This window comes from Tarenaya hassleriana, unplaced genomic scaffold (assembly GCF_000463585.1).
Source record: "Tarenaya hassleriana unplaced genomic scaffold, ASM46358v1 Cleome202, whole genome shotgun sequence".
NCBI classification, from domain to species: Eukaryota; Viridiplantae; Streptophyta; class Magnoliopsida; order Brassicales; family Cleomaceae; genus Tarenaya; species Tarenaya hassleriana.
In genome coordinates this window covers 15,931-27,853 of record NW_010965390.1, presented here as the reverse complement: position 1 = coordinate 27,853, position 11,923 = coordinate 15,931, and the positions used below count along the sequence as shown (strand labels likewise).

The 11,923-nt window shown below is 41.6% G+C and overlaps 5 protein-coding genes across 8 annotated transcripts in view; 3 read left to right on the top strand and 2 right to left on the bottom strand.

Annotated features, from left to right (window-relative positions):
- Positions 1-653, bottom strand: part of LOC104814107 (protein mago nashi homolog) — a 3,158-nt gene extending 2,505 nt beyond the window's left edge. Inside the window, 3 exon segments of the mRNA XM_010541985.2 lie at positions 15-164; positions 166-215; positions 578-653. Of these exon segments, the coding sequence (XP_010540287.1) occupies positions 15-164; positions 166-215; positions 578-653 (276 nt within the window).
- Positions 654-761: 108 nt separating this feature from the next.
- On the top strand, positions 762-5,837 carry LOC104814061 (dol-P-Man:Man(7)GlcNAc(2)-PP-Dol alpha-1,6-mannosyltransferase). 3 transcript variants are annotated; one of them, XM_019202581.1, is made up of 21 exons: positions 793-866; positions 956-1,044; positions 1,194-1,235; positions 1,337-1,382; positions 1,474-1,560; positions 1,691-1,746; positions 1,917-2,034; positions 2,165-2,223; positions 2,336-2,407; positions 2,517-2,580; positions 2,664-2,767; positions 3,207-3,278; positions 3,390-3,476; positions 3,567-3,634; positions 3,836-3,904; positions 4,070-4,152; positions 4,363-4,465; positions 4,776-4,841; positions 4,987-5,080; positions 5,412-5,522; positions 5,745-5,837. In XM_019202581.1, exons 1-20 carry the CDS (start codon positions 818-820, stop codon positions 5,487-5,489), a joined length of 1,506 nt encoding a protein of 501 aa, XP_019058126.1. In that variant the 5' UTR covers positions 793-817; the 3' UTR covers positions 5,490-5,522; positions 5,745-5,837. The 3 variants fall into 3 exon arrangements, with proteins under 3 accessions (XP_010540210.1, XP_019058126.1, XP_010540209.1); XM_010541908.1 differs by lacking the exon at positions 5,745-5,837 and having other exon boundaries at positions 762-866; positions 959-1,044; positions 5,412-5,621; XM_010541907.1 differs by lacking the exon at positions 5,745-5,837 and having other exon boundaries at positions 5,412-5,621.
- On the top strand, positions 5,433-7,727 carry LOC104814062 (pentatricopeptide repeat-containing protein At1g02150). 2 transcript variants are annotated; one of them, XM_019202580.1, is made up of 3 exons: positions 5,433-5,522; positions 5,745-6,159; positions 6,241-7,674. In XM_019202580.1, the coding sequence occupies exons 2-3, from the start codon at positions 5,803-5,805 to the stop codon at positions 7,498-7,500; spliced, it is 1,617 nt and encodes a 538-aa protein (XP_019058125.1). In that variant the 5' UTR covers positions 5,433-5,522; positions 5,745-5,802; the 3' UTR covers positions 7,501-7,674. The 2 variants fall into 2 exon arrangements, with proteins under 2 accessions (XP_019058125.1, XP_010540211.1); XM_010541909.1 differs by lacking the exon at positions 5,433-5,522 and adding an exon at positions 5,571-5,659 and having other exon boundaries at positions 6,241-7,727.
- Positions 7,728-7,900: 173 nt separating this feature from the next.
- Positions 7,901-9,547, bottom strand: LOC104814060 (uncharacterized protein At1g28695-like). The gene is made up of 2 exons (XM_010541905.2): positions 8,970-9,547; positions 7,901-8,473 (listed from the first exon to the last, which is right to left on the bottom strand). The coding sequence occupies exons 1-2, from the start codon at positions 9,483-9,485 to the stop codon at positions 7,949-7,951; spliced, it is 1,041 nt and encodes a 346-aa protein (XP_010540207.1). The 5' UTR covers positions 9,486-9,547; the 3' UTR covers positions 7,901-7,948.
- A 629-nt stretch (positions 9,548-10,176) lies between these two features.
- Positions 10,177-11,249, top strand: LOC104814059 (cytochrome c oxidase-assembly factor COX23, mitochondrial). Its single transcript, XM_010541904.1, has 3 exons — positions 10,177-10,317; positions 10,772-10,848; positions 10,951-11,249. The coding sequence occupies exons 1-3, from the start codon at positions 10,239-10,241 to the stop codon at positions 10,996-10,998; spliced, it is 204 nt and encodes a 67-aa protein (XP_010540206.1). The 5' UTR covers positions 10,177-10,238; the 3' UTR covers positions 10,999-11,249.
- The last annotated feature ends 674 nt before the right edge of the window (positions 11,250-11,923 follow it).

The following is an 11,923-nucleotide window of genomic DNA, read 5'->3' as shown; positions in this document are numbered from 1 at the left end:
CTCGGAAGATAAGCGATGCGCTTGCACTCCTTGAGAACAACAGGGGAAAGAAATACCTCCTTTCGGATCATGGTGTCGTTCTTGTAGTTGGAGTTCTTAGCGTAACGGAGGTTATCGTCGCGCCAGAATTCGAACGCCAGGAATTCGTGTCCGAATTTTCCCCTGGTGCCCAACATAGTATCTCATGCAGAAAGTTACACTACCAAAAACATAACCTATTAATTTTTTTTTTAAAAAGACTAAATTATCCTTAATGAATAACGGTATTTGTTCGTTCGAAAACAACTTTGTTATTGTTATTGCGACTTCATAATTAATTCTAAATACAGTTACAATTGATTCTAAAAAATATGGCAAAAAATTCATCTGTCAAATTTTTAAAAAAACTACGTTTTTCTTGGTACTTTCACCACCATACGATCATAACTACTTTTTATTTTAGTTGTATATTAGTTATATATGAGTCGTAATAAGAAGGTTACAAAAAAATGAAAAAAAAAAATATTTTGGACTTTTTAACCGAAAAATGGTGTAAAAGTTAGAAATTTTTTTTTTTTTGTTTTTTTCGATGGAGTACCAGCGAAATTCGTGCGAACTAAATACTCATTTGAGTAAAATGTCCGTTTCTTCTCCCGCAGCCATCTCTCCCCCATTTTCGTTATTTGAATAGAACATGGAGCATCCCGAACAGTTCCGGTCAGTTCAAGGCCCAATATTTCGGCCCATATTCCAATTGCTCTAGCCCGTTAGTAGTCTTTCTGTGCTGACTGCTTTGCCTGCGTGCTTCGGCTTGTTCCATCCTCGACAGTCGCAGAACATGCCGATGCCGATGGGTTCGATTTCGTCCAAGTTTCTTCAATCCTATGGTAATTGTACTTTCATCAGGATTTGTCTCCGGGTTAAGGGATCTGTTTGTAGAGGGAAATTTCAAATTTACTCTTTGCTGGGCGGATAGCAGGATATGATCTGATTCTGGGATCTATAGCTGCATTTTATGTGTTCATGGCACCGTATACTAAGGTCGAAGAAAGCTTCAATGTGCAGGTTCTCTCTCTCCCTCTCTCTCTCTCTCTCTCTATATATATATATATATATATATATATATATATAACACATTGTTCTTCCAACTTCTCCTCTTGTCCTTTTTGTTGATTGGGTACGCCGTTTCCGGGCTTGAAACTCTACGTGCCCAGTCTATGCACGACATTCTTTATTACCGGCATCATCTAAATTCCGTAAGTGTTTTTCCTTTCTTTCGAAGCTTATGGCATTAGCAATTTCAACCCATTTAAAGTATGAACTGCATTTTACTTGGATTCCTGTCTTTTCCTATCAGTATGATCACTTGGAGTTTCCCGGTGTCGTTCCTCGAACCTTTATTGGTAAGCTGCAGCAAGTGCGTTCAACACAGCTTATTATTTTTACTGTTGATCTTCTTGCTTTTTTCGTTTAATCTCGGATTTGTTTGTGCAGGAGCCTTCCTAGTTTCCATTCTCGCATCACCAGTCGTGCCAATTATCAACTTGCTTGGCTTTCCTAAGATTTACGGTCTTGTTGCAGGTACCTCTTGTGTTTTTGTTTTTGCTATGATACTGATTTTCCTTTCGGAGATAGCTGGAACTGTGTTTTTGTTGAATTACAAAAGATGGACAGAAATATCTCAAGTCATGTTATCTTCATTGATCTATAGTACGTTTGGTGCTGGGTTGCGTCATATTGTCCACTCTAAGGTTCTTCCGATTTCAGGTATGAAGTTTGTTGACTCGAAATCTGTTTCCAGCGTTTGTGGCTTTGCTACCATTTTGTGTGATTCTTGAGAGAGTCCCTCAAATTGTGATTGAAGTTGGGGGATCTCCTCTGCATCTTGATAGCTGTGTTATTTTAAAAAGACTGAATGAAACTTGCTTATTCGACAGATAAGAAAAGTGTTTGGGCATCAAGTGGAAGCTTTCTTTGTACTTCTCACTGCCCTCCAGTTTCATTTGCTGTTCTACTGCACCCGCCCTCTACCTAACATCCTAGCTTTGGGATTAGGTAATGACTAGATAATTTAACTTTTCTTATTATGGCCTTCAGATGATCTAATGGCCAAGTCCATGGCATGTTTCTTTTATTTAGCAGATTGTTGCCTTCACCACTAACTTGTGCAATCTGGTTTGTGTAGTTAATTTGGCTTATGGGAATTGGTTGAGGCGAAACTTCTGTTCGACTTTGAGCTTCCTGGTACGTGTTAGTAAAGTTGAGATAATAACTAACAGGTGTGGGTGTTACTTGCACTTGAATCATTGTAGTCAGAACTATGGATTTGCTGAACTTTCTTGTATCTGATGATCAGATTGTGGCCACCTTAATCTTCAGATGCGATATATTGTTACTACTTGGGCCTATTGGTCTTGAGTTTTTACTGGTGAGTTGTTTATGCTTGCTGATGTTTTCTAAACTTTCATATGTTGATAATATGAAATTCGCTTTGTTGTTTCCACCTGATGTGGATACTTCATGTTCATCAATAACAGACCAGATCAATCCCATTCTGCAAGGCATTTAAGTGCTGTGTTGGAGCCGCTGTGTTGTCCACAGGTCGGTATGTCATTGACTGATTTATTTTCCTCTGGCACTAGTTCCTGAGTCAGGTCGTGGTTATCAAATCTTCTGCACTGCAGGTCTTACCATTTTTGTTGACTCTATAATGTGGAGGAGGTTTGTGTGGCCAGAATTTGAAGTTTTCTGGTTCAACTCTATTTTGAACCGAAGTTCTGAATGGGGTGTATCCTGTAAACTTAAGTTCTATCTGTTTCTCTCTTACACACATAATATACAACCGTCTGACATTTTGATAAGTGTCCCGCATCGGAAAAAGAGAGGGATCTGGGGCCAATGTATAAGGAAGGGTCAAACCTAAACCTTATCCACCACAAAAGCTAGCTTAAGAGTGGAGGTTTGACCGTTCCTTATATATTGGCCCCAAATCCCTCTCTTTTTCCGATGTGGGACACTTATCACATTTCCTTGCATTTGATTGATTCCTGGCACGCATGATTGTCATCTGTTCTTGATTACGATATTAAATTCAAAATTTCCTTGTGCTGGAGTAAATTGTTAGTAACCAGATATCACTTTTCCAGTAAAGCTGTTGCACTTGCATTTGGTTGATTGCATTTGTTCTGAATTCTGTGTTGTTCCTTGAGACGTATGTTATGGAGTAGACAAGTCCCATACATTGGTACTTCACTTCAGCACTCCCCCGATCTTTACTTGTGGCTTATCCTCTTGCAATGGCAAGTACTGAGACCCCCTAAAATGATGCATCTTATCTTATCCTTCACTGTGCTCAGAATTTTACACGTATTTTAAAGTTTTCTTATTGACTTTGTTCTGGTATTATGCAGCTTGGTACCTTACTTGACAGGAGGGTTGCATTTGTTTTTCTTCCTCTTCTATCCTTTGTTGTACTCTACTCTAAACTTCCACACAAGGTTTCTAGATATAATCATTACCTCGGCTGGTATGGGATAGTATTCATTGTGTTCTAAGACAAATGCACCTATAACGCTGGATTTATGCAGGAACTCCGCTTTATTATTAGTTCAGTGCCAATGTTTAACTTGTGTGCTGCAGTTGCTGCCAGTAGAATGTAAGATTTCATTCTATCTGTTGTTTCTTAGCTTTTGAGTTTTTTCTTTTGCTCAGTAGCTGTTCTGGCTCTCTCTCTTTTTGCACCAAGAGACGTTGCTAGAGCTCGCTTGACATAATTTTTTTTATTTCCTTTTAACTACTCTTGCTGAGGAATTTCTCCTAACCCAGACTCTTGATATGAGTTGATTTATTTGCACAGCTACAATAACAGAAAGAAAACTCTTTGGAGGCTGATGAACATAGTTATGCTAGGATTATTCATACTCAGGTAAGAAAATTTAACCAATTTGCCAAATAATAATGATAATCCTTTGACACTGAGGGAAAAGGCCTCCATTCTGTCAATGTACATCGGCTATGGATAGGACTACTACTCGTTTCTCTGTGCTGAAAGGGAAACAGGATTTAAGTTCATTTACCTTGATTCCTATAGTGCAGGGTGCACAATCACGACATTCATGGCATCTTACAACAACTATCCTAGTGGTTATGCTCTGGAGCGTTTGCATCATACGAGTGCGTCACTTTTCCCATAAAAAAGCTGATTGTTATACTTGCTGAGATACCCAGCAAAATGATATCTACTTGCCATTGTTCTGTGTTGGTTACTTTTTCTTTTTGATGTTTCGTAGTTATTTCAGTACAACCTCTCACATGCCTTTCTAGCATACTTCCTTGTCTTTCTTGTGCTCTACCTTTAACCAAATTTTCACACATATTCCTCAGGCCATTCTGGTAACAGTGCAGAGGCACAGTGCTGGGTTCACATAGACACTTTTGCTGCTATGAATGGGATATCTCGTTTTTGTGAATATGCTTTTCCGTGGAGGTAAGCTCGATTTGTCTATGTACATTACCAATCCATCATTCATGTTCTATATTACATCTGTTAAACTAAAGAAATTCCGAGGTGCATAAAAAATCGTGTTTCCAGCTGTGCTACTGGAACTGGTTAGGGCACACATCTACATGAGATTTCAGGCTTCTGTTTGCTTTTCCTGTATTGCTTCTGTTTTGGGGAATAATAGAGAGACTAACTGAGAAAGTCTCTTGATTCTCCAAGGGCTTGTAAAGTTCTAGATGAAGAGTTATTTTAACTTTAATACGAGTCTGATACAAAATGTCCATTTGGGATGCAGATACTCGAAAGAAGAAGGGATACCGTTGGAAGAGTTGCACAAACGAAATTTCACCTATCTTGTTAAGTGAGCTTTCTATCATCATGTCTTATTTCTTTTTTCTTTTTGTTGATACATTCTGTGATAGCACTACGCTCCCAGAAAATACTCAAGGATTACCTTGAAGCTGTCTACCCAATACTCTGAAAATATGTGGTATTTCTTTGATCAGTGAGCATGCCTTTGTGGATGGATACAAATGCTTGTTTTCTGAGGCGGGCTTCTCTAGACTCCGTCTCCAGCACGGTTTCCCTCCGATTGTATTGGTACGTGCACACAATTTGATTTCGTTAACTGTAAAGGATTGGCTTCGTAACAAACGTGATTGGCCTTAGAGTGTTGAGAAAAATAAGATCGTATGGTTGAAATGCGAGGGAGTGGGACTAAGACCTTGGTATGGAATGAGTCATGTAAGTCTTAGAACAAATTGAACCAAATGTATGATAAATAGTTGGTGCTTGGAGCTAGTTTCAATCAAGAATAAGATACGGCACTTGATTCTCCTTGGGGGCTATGTGAGGGAAATGGAGATGATGAGAAGATGTATACAACTTGGGGAGGGATGGTGTAAGAGCCTTGAAATGTCGTTGATTGCAGGAAAAGGAAGTTAAAGTCTACGTCCATGAGAAGAGGAAGATGAAGAACACGATGCCAAAGGAGTGGTCGGGATGTTAACAGTCATCTAGTTGTTTCACGAGTTTGACTTGAGTGGGTCTTTCCATTTGTTTTGTTTCATACAGACCTAAATTGCAAAATGGATTCTTTTTTTTTTTTCATTTCAAATAAAATAAATGCTTATGTTACTGAGATCGAATTGGATTACAATTTCTAAAGATGATGTGCAGGTTGGAACCCTCCCTCCTTTGGGTGATTATACATATTTACCGTTTTGTCCCTATCTACCTTTAATTTCTTATATGTTTCTTTCAGTCACCATTTCGGTCGAAACTTATCCGCAGCAATCGTCGCGAAACAGAGACAGAGAGCGATGATGCTTCACCTTCAGCCTCATTGGAATCTGTCACCGGCACCCTCCGTCTCCTACCCGCTCCCTTCGCCCTCATCAGCTCCATTCTCCGTCGCTCTTCTCTGGAGACGGAGGAGACCGAAACCAGGAGTCGTCGGATCTGGTGAGGTGTATGGTTACGGCACGGTGGACTACGAGCGACGACCCATCATCCAATGGAACGCTCTCTACAAGAATCTCTCCCTCCAGAATCCTGACCTTGGCGCCGCCTCCGTTTTGGATCTCTGGGAAAAACGCGGTCGCAAGCTCACCAAGTGGGAGCTCTGTCGCGTCGTTAAGGAGCTTCGCAAGTACAAGCGTCACTTCCTTGCTCTTCAGGTCCATTATCCCTCTCTCTGTGACTTAATATTATTCCTTTTTTGTATGCTCATCTCTACTGCTATACCGTCTTCTCGTCAGGTGTATGACTGGATGAGCAACCGAGGCGAAAGATTCCGATTGTCTGCCAGCGATGCCGCGATTCAGCTCGACCTCATTGGCAAAGTGCGTGGCATTTCATCCGCTGAAGACGTCTTCCTCCGTCTGCCTGACAATTTTAAGGACAGGAGGGTTTATGGTGCTCTGCTCAACGCTTACGTCAGGGCTAAGTCCAGAGAGAAAGCCGAAGCCTTGATCGGACAAATGCGCGAGAAAGGCTATGCCATGCACCCCCTTCCCTTCAATGTCATGATGACTCTCTACATGAACCTCAGGGAGTATGATAAAGTTGATGCCATGGTCTCAGAAATGAAGGATAAAGGCATACGCCTCGACATATACTCCTATAACATCTGGCTCTCCTCCTGTGGATCCCAAGGATCCATTGAGAAAATGGAACAAGTCTACCAGCAGATGAAGTCGGATGTAGCCATCAATCCTAACTGGACCACGTTCAGCACCATGGCCACCATGTATATTAAGATGGGCGAAACAGAGAAAGCTGAAGATGCATTGAGGAAGGTTGAAGCAAGGATTACAGGTCGGGATCGAATACCATACCATTACCTCTTGAGTCTGTATGGAAGCACTGGTAACAAGAAAGAAGTGTACCGGGTGTGGAATGTTTACAAATCTGTTTTCCCCAGTATTCCCAACTTGGGCTACCATGCCTTGATCTCGTCTTTGGTTCGAATCGGAGATATTGAAGGAGCTGAGAGAGTATATGAGGAATGGCTTCCGGTCAAGTCATCTTACGACCCCAGGATTGCAAATCTTCTCATGAGTGCATATGTAAAGAATGACCAGCTAAGTAAAGCTGAGGGCTTTCTCGACCACATGATTGAAATGGGAGGAAAACCGAGTCCAAGTTCGTGGGAGATTCTCGCTGAAGGGCATATCAGAAAAAGGAGGATTTCTGAGGCTTTGACTTGTCTGAAAGAAGCTTTTGTGGCTGAAGGATCAAATAATTGGAGGCCAAAGGCGTTGACATTGTCTAGCTTCTTCGAGCTTTGTGAAGAAGAATCTGATTTTCCTAGTAAAGATGCCATTGTGCAGTTGCTGAGGGAATCTGGGCATCTTCAGGAGAAATCTTATGAGGCTCTTATCGGTTTATCAGCTGTGGATGATATAGTAAAAGGACCAATCATGGACGGAGGCGAAACAACAGGGAATGAAGAGAACAATGGAAATCAGAGTGACAGGGATAATGAGCTTCTAAATGAGTTACAAGATAGTTTGTGATTACTTGTCTGAATATTATAGGCAAAGGGGTTTTGAATATTAACTACCCAAGGTTCTTGGGGAATCTATCAATGATAATCAGCCATGAAGAACTGTGAAAAACTGAGATATATAGTCAGGAGGTTGCAAGGGAAGTGGAAATTGAGACCATACTTAAGGATCACAACTGTGACACACTACCTGTGTTAATATTTCTATTTATGTTTTGAATGGATATTCTCATGGAACTCTTGGTGTACTCTTGATGCATGAAGGCTTGAGCAGCCACTTATAAGGAATCAGAAGAGATGTAGAACGCTGTATCTTCCCTGCTGATGCAGTGGAGAGAACAAACTAGTTTCAATACTCATTTGCCTGATGTACATAACTGAGAATATAATGGAGACGGCTATCTCTAATATGCAGAAATTGTGCCGCTGGGCATTTAACATTTTAAGACACAGACTAGTCACTGTCGAGGTTTATAGTGCGTGTCATTCCATGACCCCCAGCAATTGTCATGGGGAGTCCACCGGAATTTCAACCGTTTGACCTTGTGACCGCTGCGGCGTTTACCAACAGCAACTTTATAGCGTTTCCAGTCATTGAGAACTGCGGTGAGGTCAGCAATCTTGGCGGGGATGTGACGGCAGCAGTTGGCGTGGACGGTGGTGACCGCCCCAAAATCGGGGCTGTCATTACAGAACCCACTGAACTGCACGGTTTCTAGGAAGTTGACGGTGAGGCCAATGGTGTCGAAGAAGCCCGAGTCGAGGAGACTTTTTAGGACATCTTGTTCCTTCATTCCGGTGGAGTTGTCCTTCATGCTGTACCATTTCTCGAAGAGGGAGATGGTCTTCTCGTTTGATCTTATGTGGTAGAAGCCGGTGTTGATGAAGTGATCATTTGGGCTGTCCCTGCTTATCTGGAGATCCACGCTCTCGTTCTTGTTTAGCCGCGAGAAGGGGTTCCGCAGCCACATCACGTCCGTGTCCTACCAAATCATATCATACCAAAGGACAAAGTGAGGACAAGTTTTTTTTTTGGTTAAATTTTGCACAGTGTGTCCGTGCACTGCGTAGTGTTGGCAATTCCGAAAAACAATGGATGGATGATGGGTACACTTTGCTAAACAAACACCAGGGAAAAAAAAGTCAATATCGTCCTAGTAGCACTCAAAGCATCTCCAAAATGCGCTGACTTGCATCTCCATGCCAGGCAACTCAACTCACTTGGGTATTGATCCACATATTACAAAACCCTAAAGCCTATGAAAAAAGGTCCCTTGACTAATCTCGTTGGTCGAACGCCAATGCCAGTGTAGTGTGTCGTGCAAGCAACTCAAGGGCGAAGAGCCTATAACCCCTTGAGGAAATCAGAACCGCTGTAAATATATATCCATCCACGTGTTCTCTCCTCCCAAGTAATGAATTTTGAAACCCTAATAAAATGGAATTGAAATGTATCCTAATTGAAGAAAATGGATTCACCGTGAAAATGAAGCTGTAACGGTGGCGGAGGACTTGAAGGAGGAAGAGAGTCCGTCTCCACATCATCTGAATGAAATCGGGGGACATGTAAACCTTCTCTCCGGAGAAATCAAGAGGCTGCTGCTGATCCGTCAACTCGAGCCTGTAGCAATGGAGCCTGAGGAACCTGCAGCGATCGTAGGCCGTCTGATCAACGGCCACCAGCAGCAGATGGTCGAGGAGGTGTCTCGTCCCTTCTCCCTCCCAGAGGCTCTCAAGGAACAGATCGAGCACCGTTGAGGTCGATGCGCCGCTCTTCTCCACATAGGCCTTGTTGACCATCGTTATCACGACTGTCTTGTTGTTCCCCGAACCCGCGCTCTCCAGCACCGCCTCCAACTCATCAATAACCGCTGGGGGAGAACTGTGTTGGAGAGAAGAGATGAGAGGATCACCTGACCAGAAGCATAGGATGTATATTACACCGGTTATGAGGACTGATACGGCCACGCCTACTTTGCTGTGGGAGAATGCCATTGCTGTTGCCCTTAATTCTTCCTCCCCCTCTTTCTTATATATCTCCTACACCTGTATGTAATCCTTTCACGTCTCTTTATCTACCCTTTTCGTATATACATTGCATTTACCCCCGTCTGCATCAAATATGAGTGGTCTTCAATTTATGCCGATATAGAATCTTTACGTGTTTTCTAATTTAGGGTTTAGAGATATGCTCCATATTTATAAGGAAATAAAGCCAAACAGAATCTACAGCTTTTAATTGGATTTCAAGGGTACAACAAATCCCCCTCTATGTCCAATATCTATATATATTTGCAAGTTTTGTTACTCTATATAGAACAAACAACTAATATTTACTCATGCCCTTAGATTTTACTATAAACAAGAAAGATAAATATTCCAAAGTTTCAGAATTAACAGTCATGTGTACCATTCAGAACTAGAAATATATAAAACACAATCAAACCAAACTGTTTATAATTTTCAAATCAAATTATCCAGATCTAAAAATTTTATGTATTTTATTCATGAAAATTGAGCGAAACCAAATTGAAAATAAAATATATAAAATTTTAAAAAAGGAATCCGCGGGGGACGGAAGAAAGAAACGTCTAAAAAATTAGGGAATATATGTGACGGGCTTTAGCTGTTTGGGTTTAAAGGCCCATTGTGGATGAAGGGTTTAAAGGCAGAAAAAAAAAAAGAAACGAAACACCTCCGTGGTCCAATTATAGGCTAGCCATCGAGAAGAGGAGAAGAGAAACGACGATGTCGACGCAGGCGTACCCAAGCGCAGCTCGGATATCCGATTCTCCATGTTATCCTCAGTACACTGCTTCTCTCAAATGTCAGATTCTGTTTTCGTAATTTCTCGGACAATCAGGCGGTATCTTAATTCTGCTGTTGTCTGATGGCTAGAATCGTCGAGATGATAGATATGCCGGTGTCCCTGATGCTATGTTTTTTTTTTTTAAATTCCTGATGCTATGTTTCCTAGAACGATTGCTACCCTTTCTGTTGCTCTGCCGAATTGCTCAAGAAACTAGCTTTCGAATACGAGCGTTGATTTCCAATGGAAACCCTTCTATTTGTCTATGATTTCACAATCATGCAACAGTACTGCAGATTCTTGTCGGAGGTTCTCTAATTCGTGTTCTGATTGCGTGAATTTTCATCGGCTCCTTGATTGCTTTCATATGATGTCGTGCCTTTCCCACATATCACCAGTTTTGATGTGTTTGCAGCACGGACGATCCGCTTTGTTTTCGCTAGTTTGACTGATATCTTGATCGAACTCTCAGGTCTTGAGGAATCTGGATCAGACAAGAGCAAATGCCAGGAGCATTTTGATGTTTATAAGGAATGCAAGAAGAAGGAGGTGTTCTTGGATTTCATCTGAATACCCGTTCCATCATTCATGTAGACATATGAACTCCTTTCCCTTGTCTCTCTTTTCACTTATCTGTGTGTGTTTTCTCAGAGGGAGGCTCGGCTGGAACGCAACAAGACCCGGTCATTCTTCTCCTGAATTTGCCATCAGATATCTGCATCGAGTCATATTAATATGGTTTTCTCCTTTCACTAGCTCTCCTCTTCAGAAGAAAAGGTTGACGCAATGCAATAAGGCCTTTTTCTCGGGCACTGTTCTTATAGTAGGTGTGTACGTGGATCCAGTGAGTTAGAGATTGTTGTTCCATTCACGATGACACCTCAAGTACCATTGTACTGTGCGTTTTTAAAATAGTTGATGCTTGTGTTAATGCATCTGATTCAGAAGGAGTTGGATTCTCCAAGCTATTCAAACAAAACAGAGTGGGAGACAATAAATCATTGGTGATACTTGTAAAAATGTCTCGCATAGAGCCGTCCATTACTTGTCGTAACACAACAGGACATTAATTTGTAGATACCATTTCCTTCTGGATTGGGTACAAAGGGAGTTCTTTGAGGGAGTATGAACGACTCTGATCAATCACGAGAGGCGAAGCAAACTATGGTCAAAGTGTTCGCCAGGATGTTCGATTCCATTATATCTTTTGGTTTCTCACATAGTGTTCATGTATTCAAACTTATAATCCAATATTTTGTTTAAATTACAAGATAATATTAGTTTTTTTCGTAAGCATTCCTCCAAAATTTCCTTTTTTTATTTCTTCCTTGGGCGGAGAGGGCATGGCAGGGCAGTACGATCAATAAGAGGAAAGAGAGAAGAGAAAGGGCGCTCTCTCCGAAATGGTGGACGCAGCGCGCACACCGTACCGCCCCTTCTTTGCTTTCTCCTAAAATTCTAAAAAAAGGAAAGCGCTCTCTCTCTCCGTCTTCATCTTCGTCAGCGTCTCGTCATCGTCCCTGGATCAGCAGAAACTCCATAGATGTGATGCATCAGAAGAAATCGGAAGCTCAGATCGGAAAAGAAAGCAGCGGCGTCTCTTCCGACACCTGACCAGAAGCAT